General features: G+C 41.3%; 1 protein-coding gene across 2 annotated transcripts in view; it reads right to left on the bottom strand.

Moving 5' to 3' along the window:
- UNC5C (unc-5 netrin receptor C) overlaps window positions 1-25,555 on the bottom strand; it is a 260,978-nt gene that overhangs the window by 92,715 nt on the left and 142,708 nt on the right. For both annotated transcript variants that reach the window (XM_055796197.1, XM_055796196.1), the window contains exon 2: window positions 2,250-2,471. In XM_055796197.1, coding sequence (XP_055652172.1) covers window positions 2,250-2,471 — 222 coding nt within the window. The remainder of the gene's footprint in view (window positions 1-2,249; window positions 2,472-25,555) is intronic.

Raw genomic sequence — 25,555 nt, 5'->3', positions numbered from 1 at the left:
TACCGTGTAATCCATATCCCTTTGAGCCCTGGGTTACCCATGTAAAGGCTAGACCTAGCCTGGCTCATGGACGATTTCTCCAGCCTCTCTAACCACAAGCCTGAAGCCAGCAGCAGCATAGGCTTGGGCTGCCATCCTTATGACACCCTCTGAGCAGCTCAGTCATGCTGCTGGGCCCCGAGTTACAACTCCTGCACTAGCTAGCCAAAAAACAGCAAAAGGAACCAAAATAGCCTCAAAAGTGGTGGAGTCAAAGGGCTTTGGCAGCATGACTGGTGCAAGCTGCCAAGCCAATGACTACTCCTTTGGACAACAGCATGAATCCTCACAGTCACTGTCTCCTGTAACTTTATCTCCAGCTTCATCTGCGGTGGATATACTTTCCTGAGCTTCCATTGCTTTGAAGAAGATATTATTTTACCACTACCTTAAAGACATTGCTTAAATACATTTCTATATTATGTGCTATGAGCCCTAGATTCTCAGACTACTTACAGGTAGGTGCAGAAATGCTGCAACCGCGATGTGCGTCAACCAACCCTTTGGCAACAACCTGGCTGACTGACAAATTTAGGTTCTGATGACAATTTCATTTCAACATGCTATTAGTGTGACTTGGTTTGTGGCTCTTGTGCTAATAATCTGACGTGCACAGCTTCTGACACCCTCCTTGCCCCCCCCCCCCCCCCAGTAGATTATATTAACCTCTAATTGGATATGGGGTTTGTTTCCATATAATTGCTGCTGTTTGTTATGCAAAACATTTGTCGTCTAATATATTCAGATGCATCTCTTTTCAAGATGCCTTCTGTATTTCTAGAAAGCATTTTGCTTTATGGCATCATGAAATTTTTCTACAATGAGATTTTTGAGAAAACAGAATGCATTTTTCACCTGTAGTGAAAAATTTCCCCTCTAGCAAAACATTTTTATGTTTCTGAATGCTGATGTTAATAAAAGCTTAAAAAATTAACACAGCAATAGCTATCTTCCTGCTTGTCCTTCTTCATTCCAATGGACTCCCATGGATGAAAAAAATTGAAGATGCACTGAGTAACAAGATTTTCTTTTTTGTTTTTCTGCTGCAGTCAACTTGTTGGAAAAGCCAATTCTTACAAACAAATAAACAGGCCCAAAGTTTAATACAGATTTTTTTTCTACAGCCTTTCTTCCTACACCCACCTTCTCTTTTTCAAGCTGAGAGTACCACAGTACCGTTAAAAGCTTATGCTTTTGATCTCTGTGCAAATAAATGAGCTGAAACAAATAAAACCCAGTTCACAGGAGACTTCCAAGACATCTGGTGGAGTTATTTTTCGAAGTAATTAGACCAAGTGATGGTGTAATTCCCAAATGACGGGTACCTTCTTCCTTGGTATCCCGTTATTTCTCAGAGCCATCAAAACAGCAGTAAGTCCTGCTTCTTTCCTTGCATGTGACTCAAACTGTCGATCACCAGTCTTCCCGAATGGAAACAATCATTTCTTTGACTGGTTTGTTACTCAAGCTTTTAAACCTTTGGTTGTTTCTTTTTTTTGTCATACTATGAGGGTCTTATTTTTATTCCATGAATGACAGTGGGATTTCTGATATTGACTGAGGAAGGATGAGGTTCCTGGGTTCTTTTTTTTCTTCTTTGTTTTCTTTACTGTGCTAACCTACTATAGTTCTCCTTCATACAGGCTTTATGAAGCAGGCAGAAAAGTGTAATGGAATAATAGCCAGGCTCTGGATCAACACGCTGCTTCAAGCTGCACCTAGGTGTGCTTTCTCCTTCTTTTTTGCTGGAAGCCAGTTAAACTTTTCCTTTTGTTCTCAAATCTTCCCAAGAAAACATAATTCTAGGAACAACACAATTACTCTTTGGCATTTTGGGGAGAATGAGGTTCTTGGTCTCTGACTACAGCACAGTGAAATCACTGGGAATCTGTGACGCTGGGGAAGTAAACAGGGAGTAGACCTGGCTAAGAAAGCAATTCCATTTTGTTTGTGCATTGTTCTTCTGTTTGTTTTTTTTTTGTTTCAAACTCAGGCAGGGTGCTCTACAATCATGTTTTACTAACTGACCTGGATGCAGACACCATCTCTGTGCTATGACAGCTAATGTTCAGTAATGCCAGATACAGAATTCCCAGCTGTATCAAGAGTAAAGAAAAGTAGCTCCACATGAAATAGCTCCTAGATTACAATGGGGGGTTTGGTATTAATGCTTTTAATTATCATCCCGCCATGACATAACACAAACTCACCAGAGGTTTCATCTACTCTCTCGTCCACCACATGGTCCTTCTGATGAACCCATTCGCTGTTGCACTTAAAATAGATCTGTGTGGCTGGGCTTGCTTTGCAGTACAGGTTCACGGGCTTGTTCTTCACTATGTAAGCCTCTTCAGGTTCGATGAGGAAGTGGGGCAATGGCTCTGGAGGATCAGATGGAAAAGTTTCTGGCAGTTCATGAAAAAAATCATCATCTGTAGAGAAGAGAAAAAAAGGACAAATGAAAAAAACAAAATTCAGCCGGCAAACATTTAAGAAGCACTTTCTGAAAATTTCAAAAGGAGTATACTTTTCAAATAAAATGTTATCTTAGGAGCATTCCTAGACCAAGGCTTAAATGCACTACTGTTTTCAGACTAGAAAAAAATATTCTCTACACCCTGAGCTCTCTTTCCTCTGTGTGATGTGACAGGGATGTGCACATTCACATGGCTGGGAAAGGTCCTTTGTTATCATCACCCGCAATACTAGCAATAAAGCGTTATGGTAGCGCTTGGGAGAGTTGCTTGCAAAACCATAAAAAGAAATAATAGAAACTTTGGGGGGCTTCAAGGTCACACTTTTCAATAGAGACTTATCGCACTGTTTAATCAAGTGCATGCACATAGCTAGTACTGGCTGAGGCTGGTACAAATAGGAAATAGTGCCTTTCATTTCAGATGAGCAATTTGAAATCTGCTCTAAGGACAAAAAACTAAATGCAAGTCCAGTCTGCCCTTCTTTGTTCATACTCTGCCTCTCTTGCTAAGACTGCTAATGAAGGTCCCAAGCTATGCTTTATTTACTTCACTTGTAGTACGCTCGTCTGTGCAGTCCTCACTACAGAGACGAATTAGGAGCTGGGACATGGGGCAGAGCAGCTGTGAGATGGTGACATTTTGGGCCAACATGGACACATGCTGTTGACTTAAGGAACCTCTGTACCTCTCTGGTGCTGCTGGTAATGAATAAGGTTGTTGTAAGGAGTCTGAAGAAGAAAGAATCCAGTGCACAGAAGGCAACACTGAAAACACCTAACACACATACCTTCCTTTCTTCTCTCCCTCCCTCTTCACAATTCTCCTTTACAACCCCTCTGACCCTTTCTGCTGAGGAAGTCTTCCACATCAGAAAGCACTAGTTCAGCAGAGAATAACCCCCTTCCCATCCACCCCCCCGTCTGCCGTCAGTGCACAAGCGCATCCAAGAGGCTCCCAGCGGCAAAGGGGTGGGGGGGCACCAACTACTAACAGATCAGTCCTGAAGGCCTTATTCAATCTCCCCTTCCAGCCTCTGAAGCAGTTATCATTATACACAGTGATGGACACTGCTGCTGATCAGTAAAACACCACAGAACATCAAACTCAAAATACCGTGGAAGGCTGGCTATCTTCTCCCTGCCAGTCTTCATGAAGATGAAATGTCAGATGGCCACCTTCCCGTACCTGAGACATGACTGTGCAGGCTGTGTCCAGAATTACAAGGGACATGAAAGGCTCTCCTTACAGCTACTGCTTTTGCAGAAAGGCAAGAAAGAACAGGAACAGATGAAGGAGACAGCAGGAGAAGGTACTATGGTACCCATCCATGTAGCTCTATGGATACAGATTGTACCTTTACCAGTGTCTTCTCTTTATCAGTGATGGCAACACCTTACAACAGGGAAAATCTGTGACATACTATAACAGTTCCATTTCCAGCTCCAACTAATCATCTCCAAATACTCAAACTAAATTTAATTTTTATCACTTTCTCATCCTTCCTTTTTATTTATGGTTTCCTTTTCACTCTCACCATGCCAGCCTCCTTTTTATGCGATCCCATTTCCTCTCCCGATTAGGTTTTTCCTCCTTGCTCCATTTTGCTCTCCACTTTTTTTTTTCCAAAAAGAAAGACGACTTACAATAAGTTAACAGGAGTCCACACTTGGTTTCATGATAATGAAACATGTTTGAACCTAAGCAAGAGGCTTTTCAGCATTCCTCACCCCCTTCTGTCTGTATCTCTCCCTCTTCCCCACCTCCTCCGTCTACCTCTCGCACACACTACTCCACAGATATCCATGACACAGAAACATTAGAGATGAATCATTTCCCCTGAATTGCCACAGGATGTATCTTTTTCTTCTGGTCATTTAATTGCAAATCAGTGAGCAGACAGATGGAAACTAACAAAGCACACATATGTTTTATAATTAAACAAGTATTGCTTCACTAATTTCTGGTGACTGGAAGAACAAATGTATTTATTTTCACCACTAGATTTCTGCACATTATCAAAGACAATACTTACGCTGCCTGACCAATTAACTGCATCTTATAAAAAAATCTAACTAGAAAGTCTAAAAGGAGGGATCAGCAAGCTGCAGAAAAGAAAAAAAGTAGTTTGTAAAATTCTTTATTGCATCAGTCTGGAGAATGTGTGTGAGCTTTGGCTTTCCCTCCTGAAGGTAACTGCTTTTGAAAGTTTAAATATTATTTTTATGTTAAAGTGGATTCACAGTACTGCCCAGTACATGACAACCTCATCTCACATTTTGATTGTGGCAATAGCTGTTTCTTTCCAGAAGCCTGGCATCCCGCAGTCAGGTACAAGCCAGTTTGCTTACCAGCTTATTGCTATAATAGCACCTTACTCTTCCCAAGCAATAATACAGCCTAGCTTTATTTTTCCACACTCTCTCATTGCCATCAAAAGGCATCCACACTGCTATTAAATATTAGGGATATAGATAGAAACCATTCACAGACTGTCACACAGAGTGCACAGAGGCTGCCCTGACCTTGGAAACTGGCATTTAAAATCTGTGCTTTTACAATACATTTAAGATAGTAGCTGAGACAGATTTTTTAGGGCTTTTTAAACTGGAGTGTGTTCATTCAACCCCTGCCCCTGTACTGTTGTTATTAGTAATAACATTGGAGTTATTTTTCTCATAGAGCAGATTCTTGAGGGGAGCATCCAGAATATGATGACGACCGGGTTTTTTTGTTTGGCAGAAAAAAAACCCAATCACACTACAAAGCTAGTCCTACCACCATCAGCATTCAGTGCCCCTCGCTGCTGCTATTCACTGCTGAAAAGTAACCAGCAGCTTAATAAGCCTGTGTGAATCGTCATGGGAAGTCACTTGGTGTTCCTGCATTTCCTAAAGAGATGGGATCGGCTGCTGTGGGAAGGCAAACCACCCCTCCTCCCACCCAAGCGTGCCTGCTGCCACTGGCTGAAGTCTCAGGATGGTGGTTTACAGGGTGTGCAGCTGTGGTTCCCCTGTGCCGGGCTGTTGTACTTGCCTTTTGGGATGTGGATGCATTGAGGAAGAAGAACCTTAAATCCCTTCATGATGGCTTGCTCACTTGTGCTGGTTTTGGCTGGGATAGAGTTAATTTTCTTCATAGTAGTTCGCATGGGGCTATGTTTTGGTTTTGTGCTGAAAACAGTGCTGATAACGCAGGGATGTTTTAGTTATCACTGAGCAGCGCTTGCACAGAGCCAAGGCCTTTTCTGCTCCTCACTGCACCCCACCAGCGAGCAGGCTGGGGGGGGCACAGAAGCTGGGAGGGGACACAGCTGGGACAGCTGACCTCAACTGACCAAGGGGATATTCCATGCCATATGACATCTGCTCAGCATATAAATCTGGGGGGAGAAGAAGGAAGGGGGGACTTTGGGAATGATGGTGTTTGTCTTTCCAACTCACCATTACGCATGACGGAGCGCTGCCTTGCTGGGGCTGGCTGAACACCTGCCTGCCCACGGATGATGAAATGATGAATGAATTCCTTGTTTTGCTTTGCTTGCATGTGTGGCTTGTACTTTATCTATTAAACTGTTTTTATCTCAACCCATGAGTTTTCTCACTTTTACTCTTCTCCCCCATCCCACAAGTGTAAGGGCGAGCAAGCAGCCACCTGGTGCTTGGTTGCCAGCTGGGGTTAAACCATGAGACCATCACAACTGGCACAGCTGCAGCACAGCTTGGGACAGTCAGATGATTTGGCTGCTGATTTGGGACAGGGTTTTGAACCATCAACCTTAACACACATCTTGGATCCAAGTCTTGTATTTAATATTTTTAAATTAGACTGCTATGCTGTTATGCTTTCATTGTAATGCTTGTAGTGACAAGCGAGTGTAATTACAATGGCAGTGTAGTTATGAAATGAAATATTCTTAAAAATCCAACAAAGATATTAATCTCTGAAAATGGCACTATAGGACATGTGACTGTGTTGAGATTTTTTGCAACTCTCTACAAAACAAACTTTTGGTAACATTGAGGTAATCTCAGGAATCTGTGTTTTCATGAGGCTACAGTTTCTAACAAACTAATAAAACTCTCCATCATAATAAAATAAAAGTTTCTCCTGACCAGCTGTAGGTAAACACAGGTCATTTCTCTGTCCCCATACAAAGACCAAACTCTGACTTAGGTTTTTCAGGGATGACTTTGTTATAACCATGTGGCCTGCTGGGCCTGTTTCTATAATTTGGATGGGGGTTACCTCTCGTGTGCTCAGTCGTTATATGAGGGGATAAATCTTGCCTGAGACTTTAATCCGAATCTTCCTGATGGTTATCACTGGTTATTTAATGTTCATCTCCCAATAGTGCAATACAGCAGCAAACTTTATAACTCTCTTATTTAACTCTCCTAAGTTGTTTGACATTTTTTTCCCTCCATCTGGAGGGAAAAAGCTAATTAAACCATTTGGGAGTGATCTGGGAGTGTAGATACAAACAAACACTAAAAATTCACAAACTTGATTTCCAGTCATTATGTCAATGTCATGTGCAGCAAGTTCCCCTTACAACCTTGATCACATGCAAATATGAGGCACACATCATTCTCCCCTCTCACAACAAATCCCCTTCTGTGTTCAGGAACTCTGAGCTGCAAGTTTACTTCTGCAGTATGTCACGTTCATCTTTATTTTTACATAATAAAGTGTACAGCCCATCTGTTGTTATCAGCTGATTTATATTAGCAAGACAAAAGACCTGATTAATGGTACTGCTAAACTGGTTTCACTCATGCAATTCATTCATATTAAGAAAATGAATTTTAAAAAGCCATTTTAATCTATAAACTTAATTTGGAACTTTTATTTTAGTTGCTGGCCCAGATATAGATATGCTTTTTTTATTTGCCTTCTGTAGTATCTGACAAATACATATTTTTTTTAAACACAAGTCAAATGCAAAATCTATAGGAATATGTGAAGTGACACTGAAATCAGCATTGATAGAAGCTGGCATGGACTGCCACATGTAGGAATTTGAGGTTTATTTTAGTTCAATTTTCTTTTAAGGTAAAACAAATCTTTGCCTAAGTCAGGAACCTTTTGATGTTAGGAAAGGCCTTTATTCTTTTCATGCATTTGTTTGTAAAACTGTACATATTATAGCTCTTCATGCATAACAAGTGAAAAAGGAGATTTTATAGTATACTTCCCTTTTTATGGACTAGTATCCCAGCTCTAATCTGTGGCAGGAAAATATTGTGCTCCGTACACCAATCTATTCATCTCTAGATCACTAGTTTTATTACTATATATCAAGCTTTAATTTTCATCAACCCAGCATATAACTCACTATATTTCTGAACTGCAAGACTTAAACTATTATAGCATAGATCATAATATATTGGACCATTATCTCTTTGTGCGAGACCTGAAGCAAATTCTTCTCAAATGGAATTTACTTCAGAATGATTCAAGAGCAATTTAAAATGAATGGCTGCAGAGCTAATTCCATTTGCATTTGGATGCCCATCGCTCGGCAAGATCATTCCCCATGCGCTGCAAGAAAGGCAGCTGGAGTTGACTATGGATGGGATTTCTGTTCATTTTTTTAATGTTATGATTAAAAAGCTTTCTAGAGCAACAAGTGCTGTTTACTGTGAAATTAACAGCAGGTGCTAGCTCAGTATAACAGCTTATCAGGATGGAGGCAAGGGTTTGGATTACAGTGCACACATTTCCAGGAAACAAAAATTGCTCAGCTGGAAGCCCTTCAGTTGCAAGGGCTTCTGTCCTCCTAGGAAGGAGGTGGTATCACTGTGCCACCAAATGGATGGCAAGGAAGCAAAATATCAAAAAATCCTGTATGCCATATAGTCTGCCTCCACCTTAGAGCCCATAACACCCATGGAACTGTGAGTCCAAAGTTGAGTTGAATGAAGAAATGGGATAACACAGGACTGTTTTCTAAGAATTACTAGTGAGTAGTTTCTATGTCAGAGCGTCTTCTTGACCCCACCCCACCCCTGGAGACCACACAGAGACAAAGAATGGGCACAGCAAAGTGCAGCCTGTGCCCTGAAAAAGAAATCACGTTTTCCTGCCTTGCCCTGCCCTGGGGAAGAGGTGGAGGAGGGTGGCTTTCTCAGCACTTACCCTCTGCCAGCCTTACCTCCAGCTGATTGCAGGGTGGGCATGCAATAAGGCAATCACACATTATTCTTCAGCATCTCAAAAATTAAAGATTTCACCAGATAGCCCAGGAAGATTATGATTTTATAGCAGCATAATATTTGGCCAACTTGGCAGGCTGCCATCCGCTTGCTTGTAGCTGAATTCACTGCAGGCCTCTACATGCTTGAAGACAAGGCTTAGTTTTGTGGCAGCCCACAAACCAGATGCTCACTGAACCTTGCTGAACTCTCACAGGAGCAAGGTCAAGGAAATTTCAGACTCAAATTTACTGAGCACCCACAAAATTAAATGCTCTTTTTGTCAGGGAAAAAGGAGTGCAGGCATGGTCTTGGAAAAGTGATTGAATGAGAAATCAATAGGGCATGCAATGTTCATCTTTTTTGGGTGACTTCAGTCCAGAAACAGAATAAATAAAGACCACAGAGAGGAATGAACTTCCCCTGCACCTGCAACAGCTCGGTGAAGACTCTCCCAGCACATCTCAGCTTAATACCACATCCCCAGGAGGTTAAACACGAGCTTTGCGCAAACTCAGAAAATGAGAAACTTATCCACTGAGTAGCTACATATAAATCAGAAGGCTGCTGGGCAAAAGACTCCCCCAAAACACGCAACCATCAAAAAAACCCCAAACACATCCTTTCCTGTCCTCCTGCACCCCTACCAAAAAAGCAACTTCCACCGAGGCATGGGAATCCATACGCCAGCCACTGCCAGCCACAGGCGCCAACTGGGAACCCTTTCCAAGATCCAGACAATGGACATCTAAGAAATCTGAAATACTGGATTTTTACTCAAATAAAGAGTCCAGGAAGGAGGTTTCCATTATTCAATGACAGGCCTACTACATTGAACATCCCAAAATAAATAAATAGGCTACCGAAGGCCCAAGGTGATCATGCTTGTTACACCCATCTTACCTTGACTAGCCTTTCTCAGAAAGCTGGGAAGAGCTGAAAAGGAGAAGAAAGCGCCTTGCTTTCCCTTGCCGCAGAAGCACAGCCTGGCGTTAGACAGGGTGCCTGCTAAGCCTGGGAGCTGTGGTTCAAAAGCAGGGACGTTTCACAGCCAAATAAGCCAAACGGCTGCTGGTCCTCAGTCAGCAGCACTGTGCCCAGCGGGGGGGCCTCTGCTGTCAGGCACTTCTCTCCCCTGCTCCTATTTCATGTGAACGCTGCATGGTCAGGTATAACGCCGATGGCAGAGGAAGATGAAAGAGTAAATGGTTATCACTCAGCCACGGCCAATGTGGACACTGAGCAACTGTGTCACCTACAGCAATCAGTTTGTGTTGCATCTCCCCTGCTCTGATAGCACCGTCTCCTCTCAGGGCAATGCTAGGAATATATTCTGCCTGGCTTTCCCTGGTAAGCTGCACTGCTGGTGATCAACAACGAATTCCAGTGAATTCAGATCTGATTTGCAACAGAGTAAGGAGAATCACATCTAGATGATGAAAACACTGACTGTACCAGCTTTACAAAGCAGCTTGCAAGCTATGAATTACTGCCTTGGGAAAAGGCATCTTCCCCTAGTTTGTTTAATTCATAATTATAATTAAAGTTTCTGCTTCTCTTGAGGCTAATGGCAATTTTATCATTAGTCAGATCAGAGGCAAACTAAAGACAAAACATGTGTCCCCAGAACAGCTCCCACAGCCCTCTCTGTAAGGGAAGGAGATTTCTTTATACATCCCATTGCTAATCCAAGACAAAATTGTGGTTATATACACAGACATGGCATTTAAGCATCTGTGTCCAGAATTTTACCATTGCCAGCCAGACTACTCTGTCAGACTACCAGCTGCTGCCTAAAAATGCAAGAGATGGTACAGCTACTTGTTAGCATTGGAGTAGGTGCAGGAAAGTGTCAGAAGACGGTATGATTTCATGCAAGGCAATGGCAATACTTTCTGTTGCATATGAAGAGCACCAAGCTGTTCTTTGGGCAACAAACTTTATGATAATTGTTGTCAATATAAGAAAACTAATGCAGTAATCTGCAAGAGCAATTTATTAGGAGGCTGTCTAACCATATAAATAGATGAAACAGGAACGGAGGCAAATCGTCAGAGGTGAGGCTGACTTGCAAGCACTGGCAGTGTGAAATGCCATGTGAAGAGGCAAAGGCTCTTTGCTGCCCTGTACTGTATACCTGCAGTCACATTTCTCTCTGAAACACTTCCATTAACTCTGGTGGAATCTTTGTTGTTTTGTCTGTACAGAGCTACTGGATAAGGTTGGCCCAGTTTTTGTGCAAGGCTATCAAAAGTACAGCACCTGAAAATAAAACAAAAGTGCTTGTACAAACAGCAGATGACATCAGTGACATTTCTTGGTAATTTGTACCCTGTGGAAGACTGCTCTCCTTTGTCCTGTTGCTGTTTCTTTCCATTTGTTTAAAACTAATAAAATATTCATGCTTTAAAAAAAAAAGGAAAAAAAAAAAAAGTGGGTTGCAGATTTTCTCCGAAACTTTATCTCCCTTATTCTGCCATGTAACAAAACCACAGAGAATAACATGCAAGACTTACTTTGCCAAGCGCACACGTTGTATTCCATAGGTGTGAGCTCCAGGAATTTAATCTAATTAGAAAATTAACACAACTCCTGTTAGACATGGTTGTGCTGGTAGAGTTCAAGCAGTTTGGCTGCATATTATTGTCAGTTCTGTTTTCTCTGATACGAGTGCAACATGTGAACTGCAGAGGAACCTCAATGTCAGGCTACGAGATTTTGTTTTCTGCCTGTAAAACCGAAATGCATTTTTCCTTTTGGATGCTAGCTTGTGATGGATCTGCATGATGGCATAGGATCCCGTCCTAACCACCTGCAAAGTAAAGTCTAATTTGAAACATTTCTGCTGCAGCTGCCATTAGTAGTCACCATGGTTGACACGGGGTCAAAAAATTATTAAACCTCTGAGAAGCATCATTTCCTCTTCAGTGTTAGGCTTCACTTCCCTTTGACACATTAGTCCTGAAGCAGCTCCAGGCTCTTGACCCCTTCTTTAACCCTGATAACTAATTAAAGATGGACAAGGCTTAGGCTAAAATACTTTTTGTTAAACCTATTTATTCACAAGTCCCCTTCAGGCACTCTTCGTCACACAGGACAGAGCCTGCCATATTTACATGAACATGAAAGTAGGTGCCTGTTACAATAATATGAAAGATCTCTTTTAACAAGACCTAACGTAACCTTTGTGGTTAGATGGTAGGATGCATTTTACAGCACATAAAATACATTCTCAACACATACTAGAAACAACTTTCCTGGGTATACTTCAAAGCACATAGTTCAGGAAAAAACCAAGGATCATTAACTTTGTGTATGTTTTTAGAATTAGAAGTTCAGACTCGGGTCCTTCATCTGACTGCTGTGTCAAAAGTCTGAATGCAGTGTCCCAAATACAATGATCAAATGAAGAATTGATCCTACCTTTCCTCATGTGAGGATTTCTTAACGCTTTGTCATGTACTAGAAACAATGACAGAGCTCAGGCTAGAGAGTCATCAGCCATAGGCAGATAGATTTGAGGGCCAGTGGTAAATCATATTACACAGCACAAGTTGGTTTAATATAGATAAATCTATGTGCAACATATTGTTGATGGCTAGGGCACAATGAAAGGAGTCCCATACTACTAGCTTGATAGAGGATCTGTAACAATGTGGTACTTTCCAAATAATTTGCTTTTTATGTTGTTTCATATTAATAATTAAGTTTGCTTCTTGTGTCAGTATGTTAGGGTTAAAATGTCAATTCTTTGGTTCCAGGAAGAATGGCTATTTCTACCCTTACTTTTCCCATTATTAAAAGTGCCACAGAGCTCTGCTCATGGATTTCTAACAGTTTCAATGCAAGCATTTTACTCAGCAAAGAGTGATGATCCAACACCTCATGATTAATAAAACTGAGATGTAGTGGGATGTCACTGATCCTGACTTCATGAGCTATTCAAAGTGTCCAGTCAATCTAGGTAGCGGGATTACTCTGTCCCAGAAAAACACAGGACACTTGCCTATATCTAAAATAATAGCTCAGTCATACGGCCACCTAGTTAAGGGATCAAGTTGAGACCCGAGAGATAGATATTCTTCTGCAACATTGGGGAAATCTGCTCTGTCAGGTTCAGGGTCCCATCTGCAAAACGGATGTAGCAGCCTGATAGGTAGCATTCTAATACACTGCCTTTGAACTGAGTAAACAACTCAGAACTCAGACTCTTCCTTCAAAATTTCTCCAAAATACCTGTGAGCATCATTTACCAAACAGCCAACAACTGTTACACAAAGGACCACAAACAAATCTATGTTTATGAAATGACATGGGAACAAAGTCTGGCTATCTGGGAGCTGATGCAAGTGCTGTTGCTGGTCTCCCTTTGCATTGATAGAGCAGTTGAGGAGCAGGATTTGGAGCAGGATCCTGACCTTGGGTGCTCAGAAGGGCTTTCTCCACGGGCTAGAGGTGGGACTGCTGTCCTGAGACTAACATTAGTCTTCACTAATATCTACCTACTCACTGCTTTCTTCCATAGATCTTAATGAGATTATTATTTGCCTGGTGCTAGTTACCTAATTTCACCCACAGCCAATTTTTCAAGAACCATAAGTTATTTTGTATGAGGCTGATTTGTCCCAGCAGAAGTCCAAATTGAATTAGAAATCCATTAGCTATATTCCAAGCAGGAGCTTCTGGGGAGAAGAGGAGGGGGGGCGGGAATTTGGGAATCTGAGCACCATATGTGGAAAAGGGGGGGAAATCCTTAAAAGAAGTAGAAAAGATAAATATCTTCTTATTGAATTAAGCACCTAGGTATTTAGTGAGCCAGATGGAAGAACACAGATTATTGCCTAGGATCAGAAATATGAATCAGACTTTTATTTATTTATTTTGACTAGCAATTGGGTTTGTAAATACATGAGACTTTGTAAGCAAATGAAAAGCACCGGTCCGCTTGAATACCGTGGTTGTATTAATAAAAATAACAACAGATTGTGTGTACTATATATACTAATAATGCTAATAATAAGGTGTTCAACCAAATCTTAACACAAAATAATCAAATTTATTCCTCCCTCTGAGGCAAAATGAAAGCAAAAAAAGCTTATTTCCTTTGGAAACATAGAGGATGATTTAATCTCCTATCATCCTCCATGCAGAGCCTGATTATTTGAGGAGATGCATGGACAATGTACCTCTTTGAGTACACATTTATTTATAGGAGAGCACATCCTCTCCTCTTGCCACTCTACCCCCACCATCAGTAAACTCAGCAAATAAAGGATGATGGAAGGAGAACACAGCTAGTTCATTGACATTAACACCCAACCTATCATTTTCTAAAGGTGAAAACTATGATGGACAGATCCCAGTGCCCACAGCAGGCAACTGCAGAAGTCCCTCTTGTACATGTTAACAGAAACGGTCTGCACCCACGCAGTTATTTCAGGAGTCCACGAAAGGTCTCAAGTATTCAGTTAGAGATTGGAAATTTCCCCCTGCAGTGACTAATTTCATTAAAACTCACTCCTAAATCTTGCTGATTTCTTACTCTCAAACTCTCTAACAATTAAAAAAAAAAAATCTTAATTTTCAAAGAGCAACCTAAGATAGCAGGCTCCTGACTTTACCTCCATCTCAACGTTTGGCCCAAGTGCCTGTGAAGTGACACCCTTTCCATCATCAGGAGCACCCAGGACAACTCAAGCAGAAGTTGTTGAGACCAGATAGCAAATGTGCTGTGTCTATGAGAAGTTCTGACATGTGCCACCAGGCTTCTGGATCCCAGCGTGGGAAACTCCAGTACCAGCAAAGAGCATGGTCACTCCTCCTAGCCACCACCCCACCCTTTCCCTCCAAATCTTTTCAAGTTTGCTTCATGGCCACTAACAGGAAGAACAAGGGAAGAAAAAGAAAAGGAAAACTTCTGATTACTTAGAAATCACAGTTACAACCAGCATCAGCAGTTAAAGTAGAGAAATCCCCAGCAAGTGTTGAGAACAGATCCAGCACTGATGTTTTGTAGAAAGACAGATAGTGCCGATGTTCAGAGACCAGCAGCTGCAGTTTAACTCCTGGATCTATCCCATGCTGACTTACTTCCCTTCCTTATCTGTGAATAGTTTCTTGTCTGCCACATCCATTTTTAATGTAAGGTTCCTACGGGGACTGATATCTCTTAATATGCCAAGAGGAAATGCCACTGGAAGTGGGGCTTCAGATCCTGAGAAGCAAGAGCCTTGCTACTAAGTTACATCACTGTTTCTCATCAGTGCTGTGAATTGGTTTGGACTAAATCAGAAGCACCCCAAAACGGAAATTATAGGTCATAAAATAACAGTATTGTGTTTCAGTAGCAGAAACGGAGTGAAAAAGTGACTTGAAGTGTCTTTAGCAGACGGCCTCTAGCAGCAGGGGTAAGAAATGCTGAGAGAGATCTACACCTGTCTTGTAGATGCCACAGGGGCTAACACACTGCATAGCACTCAGGACAATATAATTTAGCCAGGGTTACACTAGCCCTTAAATGTGCATTGCTTGTACTGGGGACACGTGGTCATTTATATCTCCAATTGACTCTTTTGAGTCTAAAGAAAACAGTGTCGTTCAACAACAGCCCAGATTATTCCAAGAAATTGCATTTGTCTGTATCTCAGTCAAGTCCAAGCCTGTAAATTTTTGAGTTGTCAGCTGCCTGCACAAGTAACATTGCTGCCTGTGCCAGATCTTTGGCCCTAACCAGAAGCAAACAGATTCCTTTGGTTTTGATTTTTAAAATACAGACCTACACTCAAAAAGACAACACAGCAATGCTAATGAATGAATCCAAAACATGAAGAAAAAGAAATATTGTACAGGAATAATGGAAAGGCAATTAATTTGCAGGCTTTGATGGACATGTTTTGTATTGCTGTATTTATTTATTCAGCACTCCTCAGCAGGTCAGCTCAAAGCTGGGGAGCAATGGATCAGTGCTCTAATCTCTCTCCCCATCAACCACAACCCTTCTGAGGAAGCATATCCAGCCCCAGCTGAACCTGTCAAGTCCTGATCATAAATGCCATCACTAGAGAAACACAGACCTAAGCTATCTGACTGATTTGAGCATAAAACATACGTATTTCAATACTACTTTCTGTTTTCTCATCTCTGACATTTTTCATCCCTTTTCTTGGGTTTTCTGTTCTATCTTTTATTCCCCATTTTTATCCTGTTCTTTCTTGCCTCTAGGCTCTCTTTCCCTTTCTTTCACAATTCCACATCCCTCCCATCCCTTTTTCCTCAAGTTCAGCAAACCTGACTGGTCAGGAATCTCCTTATGTTGTTACAAATGGATAAAGATTAATAGCCAAGAAACAGAGACAGAATGATTGAGGGCAGAAATCTCGTAAAAGCCAATATCAAACCTAAATAGTTATACTTACTTTTATAACTCTCAGAATAATTAACTACAGATCTACTTTACTCACATTCATGCAAAATCCATCCATCCATGCAATAGTAATAATATTCTAATATTTGAATAACGCAAGAGGTAATCCGTCTTTATTCTGGTGTCTAACCAGAGACTACAGTTTAAAGTGGTTCTCCTGTTAAACAGCTTTTTCTGCTTTTCATTTAGTAAAATTGACTTGAATAGCACTAGTTCATTTTGGTGTTAGGTAGCCTCATTCACAGGTTTCTAATTTATGACCACCAGAGCACGGTAGTAATTAAATCAAACATCTGTAAATACATGGTAAAGGTCACATTGTGTGACTGTACAAGGTTTGGGGCAGAAAGGGTAGAAAACATATAACTTTAATTATTAGCTATAGCACATGATTTTTTTTCACCAAAAAGGTTACTAGCAATGGTTCCATTTCACTGTCTGAGCCACATTTCCTTTTAAGTGGAAAAATCACAACCGACAAGAAAATTAATATCTAAATTAAAACAGCAGCTGTGCATTTGGGGAGTAATTGTATGCAAGAAACCTCAGAAGTTCATTGCTAATACTTAGAGTGGGGGGTGTATTTTGGTGGGATTCCCACTGCACTCAATGCTGATGCCAAAATGCATTATATAGCGCAGCTGAAAACAGGTACTGTATAAGCAAGACAGTCAGCATTTTGCCCAAGGAGTCTGGGCTATATCTTCCTGTTAGCGAACAAAATCCCTATTAGCTGAGCTGCTTCTTTCCCAAATCCATCTAATCTGTTTGGTAATGTGTAGTGCAGTCACCCTGCCAACACTAAGCAGAGCACAGCACTTCCCACCACTGTAAATTAACCTGAATTTGTCTCCCCCCACCAAAAAACCCCACCCAAACCACTATTATGTTAATCTCTGCCAGCATGCTGAAATTAGACTGCTCTACATGATTTACACACTTAGAGCTAGAGGTGTTTTTTAGTTAACTTGCTCTCTTCCAGGGTCCTGCTTCCCATGTGCTCTGGCCTGGTGAGCAGAAACCCAACGGGTTTGGAAGTCACCTGGGAAAGGACTATTTTACAGCAAATTCGCCAGGGCACTGGAGACATTGGTCGTTTATACACTATGTTTGTGTATACGCATTTATACATTAATGCAACACACACACCTCAGATAACAAGTTACCAGCCTGTTTCTCCACTGCCCCACACACAGCAGCTTCTTCCAAGTCCTGAGGGTCTCCCACTCAAACCCTGTGACCTGCAGGCTTGGAAAGCAGATGTCCTGTGGCATCCTGACTGCTTCTGTACCTGCCACAACCACCACCACTGCCTGGCCCCGTGGACTGTAGTACCTCCTGGCTTCATATTCCCCCGGTCTGCTATTTCCAGGTGGAAAAATATCATTACCGCAAGAATATGCTTAATGCATGCAAAGGTAATCTTGGACACAGAAGGAGAGGGGACTAGGTAGCAGCAGCAGCAGAGAACAAGTTGCTGTACATGACAGTTCATTTCTGGATAGCTAAGGAGATTAATGCCTTCACCTGCTGCTCATGCATTACTGTCCCCAGCCATATAGAGATGAAATGCTGTCATGTACAGCAACTTGCTCTTCATTGCTCAAGCAGAGAAAGCTCATGCAGTGACTGCTCTCCTGAACCCCAGCCACGGCACAGAATGTTTAATTAAGAAAAGCATGAATATGAAGCATCCATTGTATTTAAATAACGTACTGTAGATGCTACATCCCCAAACAACTGGAGGAAAAGTGTAAAAACTGATACAGCCATAAACTATCTTAGCACAAATCACAGCACTCAGCTACAAAACAAGTCTTCTCTATTTTTGTTACATTAACATCAATGAATATTGTTCAAATCTTACCTTGTATTTGTCCTACTTTCCCTGGTTGTATTACTGCTCTTATCATATGACATTCCTAATATCTCCTTACAAATGTGAAAATAACTATTGCCCAGATACATTTTTTTTGAAATTTGTACTTGTAGCATTAATTAAGTACTAAAAAAACCCACTAGGCTCGTTGATCCAACATCCAAAACCAGACACATCAAGGAGTTTCTGCAAGTGCACAGTAATCCTGCTCTACTGCCAGAGAACTTGTCCATTTCCTTGTCAGCAGTGGTCTCATACATCTGGGAGACAAAGTTTGGGGTTATTTTTTCTTTTCCTTTTTTGTTTACAGCACGGGGAACCTATCAGACTGAAAACTGGTTGAATCAGGAGTCAAACAGACTTTCCTGAAATCTCAGTCTAGTCTTCACTTTTCTCGATTATCTCTAGTCATCACTTAGACAAAATTTTCTAGGGGTAGAGCTGTCCCTTGTCATAGCCAAGAGAGTTTAGACTCAATTCTTGCTTTAAAGCAGTTTTTCTAGCTTAACTAGACTGCTTTAAAAGAGTGAACCTCATCTCTGAAGCAATCTGACTCCTGGGCTCTCTGCTGAGGCTGCAAATTGTGACCAATCTAGATGCCTAAATTCATGCAACAGAAAAGTGTTTATTAGAAAGCCAGCAAGAGCACAAATTAACTTCACACCTCTTGGGTATCATTCAACTTCTACAATAAGTACTTTCACTTTCAGCAACCTCAGACCAGTAATAAACCAAAAAATAAACCATACTGCTGCCCCCGCCTCTTCTAAACAGGTTCTGTAACTCAGAACTAGAAAGATGTTCGTCAACAAAGTTAATAAATCTACCAGAATATCTCGATCCTGGTGCATATACACTGACCTTTTCTACCACTGAACTACAGCAGCATCCTGTAGGGCCCCTGTTCAGGAGGGATTCCAGCTGTTCCTGCAGTCAGAACAACTGATAGTTTGGAGGCTTGGGGAGTCTAAATGTATTTGGGGAGTATAGATATATTTAGCTATATAGAGATATAGAAATGCTTTTATTCAGGGGAAAACAAACAAACAAAAAAAGACCATTTCCTTCTGAAAAATAAAAACTTGCACCAAAATGGGCATTCTTGAGCTTGTATTTATTGCTCTTGCAGCTGCTTCCTAATGACATTTGAAACTATTGCCTTCATCAGGAGTAGCATTGATCCCATTATTTGGCACAATTTTCTCAAATTATTTACTTCTAGCACTATTGCCTCATCAGCTGTATCTGTTCATTTATTTTGTTCACCTGCTTCAGGGCTTCCTTATCTTATTTCTGGGACAACCTGGATTTGAACTGCTTGGATATATCTTAGTCAGTCTTATACGCTCTGTAAATAGCTCTGTTTAAATACACCAGCAACTTTATTGAGACAGTGCTGGAGGCAGAATGTTTTGATTCAGGAACAGGCATATGGATCTTGATAGGCTGTGGGCTGGGAAAATAAAATCCTTTTAATCTGTTATGGATGTTGCCATTCCTATGAACAAGAATTTGCAGGATCTTCTGTTTCCTCTAGAGGGATAACACAGGTGTGATGACATCACATCTTTGAAGACATGTGGGCCAAGAGATTTTATGCTCTGGGCCACTCCATTCATATTCTCCCTTGCCTATAAACTCAAAGACTGAAACAGGGTAAATGTAATCTGAAAGAGCCATCAGATAAGTAACAACTCTTCTGCAAAATCCATCTGCCTGAACTTGATCCTTGTTGGGAAAAACACATCATTGTAATTATTTATTGTATAGAATTCCTCCCCATATTCAATTTTCTGACCACGATTTTCCCTAGAAGTGACCCAATTGAATTAAAAAAAAAAAAGAGAAGAGACAGAGAATATGAAAGCTGGAGAAAATTAGCATGCAATAAGCCATTTCTTCCTGTCAATTTTCTCATCTCCTTTTATTAACAGATTTGTTTTTGAAGCAATTATACACGTGCAATCCATTTGTGGCATCTCTTTACTTGCCTCCTGACATAACCATTATTAGGGCTGTCACAGCTGATCGGCTGACAGCTAGAGAAAGACAGTTCTGCAGTGTCCTGGTACTGCCAGTCAATACCAGCCGAATAATAACAACACAGCCTGCGTGCTGCCTATTATTTTTTTTTTCCAGTGGCTGTGCTGAGAACAGAGTCTGCAGAATTTTGACAGAAGCAGGGAAGATGGAGGATGGTCTTCATGTGCTCTCCGAATCACGTGCAAGCTGCAGCTGCTGCTCTTTCACATATCCTTACAAGCAGGCACCCGCTGTGACTTGCACTAAGCTCTCAGCAGCCCCCATTTATAGCCCCAGCCAGTACTCGGCGTGCTTCAGAAATGATTCAGGAATATTCCTGCAAACATACGGTGCTGCTGGTCCTGTCACTCCAGAGCAAGCTGATTATGCCCTGAGGTTTGTAAAACTAAACGCAACCCAGCTGCCTGGATGAATTTCCCCCCTGGTGGAGATGGAAAATTGGCAAAGTTGTCCATTAATATGAAGAACCTGTGAGAGCGGGGCCAGGAGTGCCAGCACTATTTTTCAATCATACATCATTATGGAACATTTGATTATCATTTCTGTAAAGCATACTGTGTGCTGACTGTATCAATTTTGCCAGGAAATTTGCAAGCACGCTACATTACAGTTACCAACAGCTGTGTCCCATGCTGCAATGATATCTCAATTCTCTGTGCTAAGATGTGCCAGTCAGGTGGGAGCAAGACTTTGCACCTGATGCACATCCCTTACAGGCCTTCCCCATGCTCTCAGCATTGTAACTGAGGACAACGTGAAGCATGCTCCCACGAGGCATGGAAATGAAGATTTAACATCTCACACAGGAAGCAAGTCCAGCCCAATAGAACATAAAGCTGGTGGCAAAGTCCTGAGGGGAAGGAAGCTGAGCTACATGACAGATGTGTACACAGGGCTTACGAGGTCAATCCCAGCTCTCCACGCTCATCTTGAGCAGCCATGAGCAAGCCATTCAGTCTGTACGATCATAGGAGCAATCTTTATTCCCTCCACTCTTCTTTTACCCCTTAAAGTCTTGCAGGGACAAAGATGACCTTTCATTGCATTCTTGTTGCATGCAGAACAAAGTGAGCTTTGCCTTGTAGATAAAGCCACGGCTACGTGTCTATGATAGCCTTCCAAAAATCACAGAATTTAGGTGCAGATGCAACGAAGTATTTATGCTTCTAGCAGGAAGACACTTGACCTTCCAGCAATAATGAGTTTACGACTTTGATCAAAGAACAAATATTTTTGTTTCTCTGTAAGACAATGCAAATAAACTGATTAATGTATGAGTTTATTTTAAAATGAGCCCGCCAAGAAATTTGGCCTATGGGTGTCAGACCATTTCCTTCTCATTATGGAATAAGATAGATGCATTATGCTTCCCTTTGAGTTAAATCTGGGTCTACATCACAATTTGAATTGTATTTGCAGGCACTGAGCCACTTTAATCTCTTTGGCTTGGATAATAAAAGCGATGAATAAGTGACAAGTTTGCCTTCAGTACATTGTGTGCCAGTCCACCTGGGACCCTGGATATTCAGCTTCCATTGCGATCCACAGTGTTGGATCTTCAAGAGTATCTGTATCAATGGTGCCTAAGATAAATGCAAGCTGTGGTATGTCTAGATACTCTGCAGTCACAAATAGCTGGAGACTCACTGAAATAGCACACAGAAGCTGGGCATGTGAGAAGGGAGGGAACGTTTTAGTATTTCTCCTGCAATTATTTTTTAACTTTAAGCACTTTTTAATATTTTTTTTCCAGCACAAGCACATGATTGTACTGTAAAGAATTGATACAGACTTGCCATCTTTCCAAATGGTCATAATTTCCTTGCTCTGAAAGGGACAAAGGTCATAATTTACCCACTGTTAGGTGGCTATTTTGAGAATATTTATCTCCCATTATTCACAAAGGAACTGAGACTACAGCTAGTTCCTGAAAAACACAACTTCACTTTTTTGAAAATAATTAAGGAAATGGTCATGTAGAGAGGGGGCACCACAGCACAGCTCTGTCACCAGTCCCAAGGGGAGATGGCAGCAGTCATGATAAAAGGTGAGCAGGTGTTTACAGGTGTGGGGTAGGAGGCCCTGGCAGGAGGGGGTATGGGAGGCAGAGGGAGCGTAGGTGCACATGGGAATGTGTGTGTCCAAGGGAAGGCTAGAAGCATGGGAATGCTACATAATCACTCAGGCACAGAGGAGAAATTCCTGGAAGAACTGCCCTTCACAATCAGCTTAACCTAATCCAGGGCCAGAAAGGTTAAATGCTTCACTCGTAATAATAATTAACTGAGGGTGGTGAACATTAAGCTTGCTGGGATAGTGAGGCCTTCCCTACCTTGACAAGCACAGATCTCAGAAGTCTAAACATCCTGCATTCGTAACCCTTGACTGGAGATAATTGTACTGCGTTTCAATCCAAGTTATAGACATCTGCATTGTGCCGTTGCTCCATTTTAAGACAGGCTTTTCCTCCTAATGGTGTTCCATGAGAATGAATACCAGTCCCATTCCAAATTACGGTTACACAATACAGAGCATCTTGGCTCACTTGGTGTTCTCAAATGTCTCACCTCCTATTTCTCCACCAGAAACGGACTTTTGTGCAGAGTCAGAGAAATCCTTACCAAACTCTTGGCTACTGTAAGTCACTGCCTTGTACCGCCTGACAAGCTATTCCAGTGTGTCAGAATAACTTGTCCATCCGTCAGTTGGGACTGAAGAATCTGGGCTAACACACGGAATGTCTATGCAAATAGGAGCATTTGCCCCTGGTTTGTACTTATTCAGACACACAATTAGTCTTCCCAGTAACAGCCAGTGCAACACATTACATAGATCTGGTACAATCGTCTTGGGTTTCTAGTAAAACTGGTCTTTAAACAATAATAAATAATACTGGTCTTGCAAATTCTGTTGTTGAAGGAGCGTGGGCTTATAAAGAAATAAATGCCAATTTGTTTCTTTGCTCTACGTGTCTCTGTGCTCTAGATTAAACAGCAACTGGACACTGCTTGCAATGAAGAGGATGAAGAGGATGACCACAGGGGCTGTGTGGATGCCTGAAGCCTGGAAGTCATAACACCACTTTTTGTCCTATGCCTGTGGCATGGGCAGCTCAGAGCACCATTTCAGTTCTGCCTGAGCTGCCTCCGAACCAGGCTGCTATCACAACGCTGCCTGGATAAATGACATGAGTAATTCTCTGCCTGGTTATTCATGAAGTCATGGCTGACCAAGAGCAAAGCTTTTTTTGACTGGCAGTGCATAATTCTGCAGCATAGTCTTTGTATAACAGCAGAGCATGAGATTGAATATGTAATAAAGTTGTGCTCTCTGGAATGGGAACTGTGGAATGAATTGGCCAGAAGAAAAATTTATCCTAACAATTTCCTTTGCTGGACAAATCAGTAGTCTACCAAGAATAAAATCAAGACTTCAATAAACTATCCATTCCTTAAATTTTTATATCAAAGAACAGCTCTGAAAGTATATAATATAAACACTAAGCTACTTTTCTCATCAAAGAAACAAGCACATGAAAGCACAGGTCTTCAAAACTAATAAAAATTGACTGCTCACTGTGCCACCGTATAAAAAAACCTGATTTTTCTCTCCTGCTATTCAAAAAGTATTTTTGCTCAGTATATTCATTGTATTCTAAGATGTAAAGAGATGAAATACTAGTCTTTAAAAGCAACACATTAAAAAGGCATTATCCTCACAGTCCCTCACAGCCTACAGCCTTGGACAACATGTGGAACAGACTTCTTTCTAAGATCTTGCTATTCTCCCCTGGTTTTCCTCACCTCTCTGCCTCTCTTGCTGTTATTTAGATGCAATGAGGTATTGCTTTGGAACGGGGATGAATAAAGGGCCCTTGGCACAACCTCATCTGAGCCATATTAAAAATGCTCCTTCATTCCTCAGTCTGCCAATAGTTGAGTTCCTCACCTGTCCCAAATCAATACTATGATACAGATTGTACAAACTTAGGTATCGACCCCGTGAAACTTCTATTTTACTGTGAAAAATTGAGAAGAGCTTTAGAAGGACCACATTAAAAAGGACTTAAAAACAAACAGATGAAAAACAACACACAACTGAGCCTCCCAGGCTATTAACATTTCCTACATAGATTAATAAATTCCTATCTCTTACTCTTAGAGCCTACATGTGACTCTGAGTCCTAAGTCAAAGGCTAATTTGGTATCAAGAATAAACAGGAGTAAGCACATGCTGGAGGTGTTCACTGATTCTGAGGGCTGGTTATTTTTACATGTTTATGAAACTGTTCTAGATATAGGTCAACCTTTTTCTCCTTAGAAAATTGCTACACGTGCTTTGGCTCAGATTTTTTAAATTAAAAACAAGATGTGTTTGAAACAGTTGACTATTTTCCATCATAGCCTCTGTCACTACTTGTACCCACACCAACATCCCTGCCCGCGCCCTCTCACAGTCAGAGCCCAGTGACTCCAGTCAGCGGAGAGACTCTCTTCAGCATCTGGGTGATTTTGATCTGAAACTTGCAGTATAATGTTTGCTTCATACAGGACAATGCTTTAGGTTACATCTTTTCAGTGCTGTGCTATCCCAAGACCAAGGAAAGAAGGGCCAGATCTTCAGCAGCTCCAAGTGACATTCCCATCACTGTCAGGAGAGCAAAACTTCTCAATACCAGCTGAAGGTCTTGCCCCTAGAGGGGTGCAGGTAAAACACATGCAATCTTGCCACAGTAACTGAGGTGAGAAATAACATGTTTTTAGGGTAAGGACAGTATTTGTTGAAGGAACTGTGACAAGAAATCATTTCAGCCTTTTTTCACAGCAAAAACATCTACTTAGTTCCACATCTTAAGACATAAAATGCATAACGTAAACACTGCAGAAAGCATGCCTACCTTTGCACACACAGACACAAATATTTGTACATTTGTTGCCAACTTGTTTAGACACTTTTTTGATGATGCATCTCCTGTCAAGAGGGATATAATTAAGCTGCTTCCTCCTATCTACTGAGTAGCAGTATGCTACCTGCTACAGCTATTTCCCAAAGCCTGTAGCAGTCCAACCACATAATCACATAAAACTTTTGCCACTGATGCCTGTTGTTTAATGCTAATTTCTTTGTGCTTACTAAGAGAAATTGCTATTGACTGCTTTCATTAGGAAACTATTGACCCTTATCCACTGGAGCATCCTGGAGAAGAAATTCACTAAATGTGCCCATATTTCATTCCCTGAAAATCAAGGTAGAAAGTCATGCTGAAGGATATGGTTTATTTAATCCAAAATTAAAATTTTATAGGCTACATTACCTAAAGTAAATTGCTCAATACATTCAGATGAACAGCTACTTTCTATGTGTTTGGCTTCCATGCTTTCAAGGCCTAAATTAAGGTAAACAATAGAACATCACTGCTAGAACCATAGACTTCCAGGAGGTGAGATATGTTATACCTAAATTTAAGAGGCAGAATTTAGATTCAGTGAAGCAATGCTTT

The sequence above is a fragment of the Falco peregrinus genome, chromosome 2 (genome assembly GCF_023634155.1).
Source record: "Falco peregrinus isolate bFalPer1 chromosome 2, bFalPer1.pri, whole genome shotgun sequence".
Lineage (NCBI taxonomy): Eukaryota > Metazoa > Chordata > Aves > Falconiformes > Falconidae > Falco > Falco peregrinus.
Note: the sequence above shows the minus strand (reverse complement) of the source record. Positions and strands in the feature narration are given on the sequence as shown.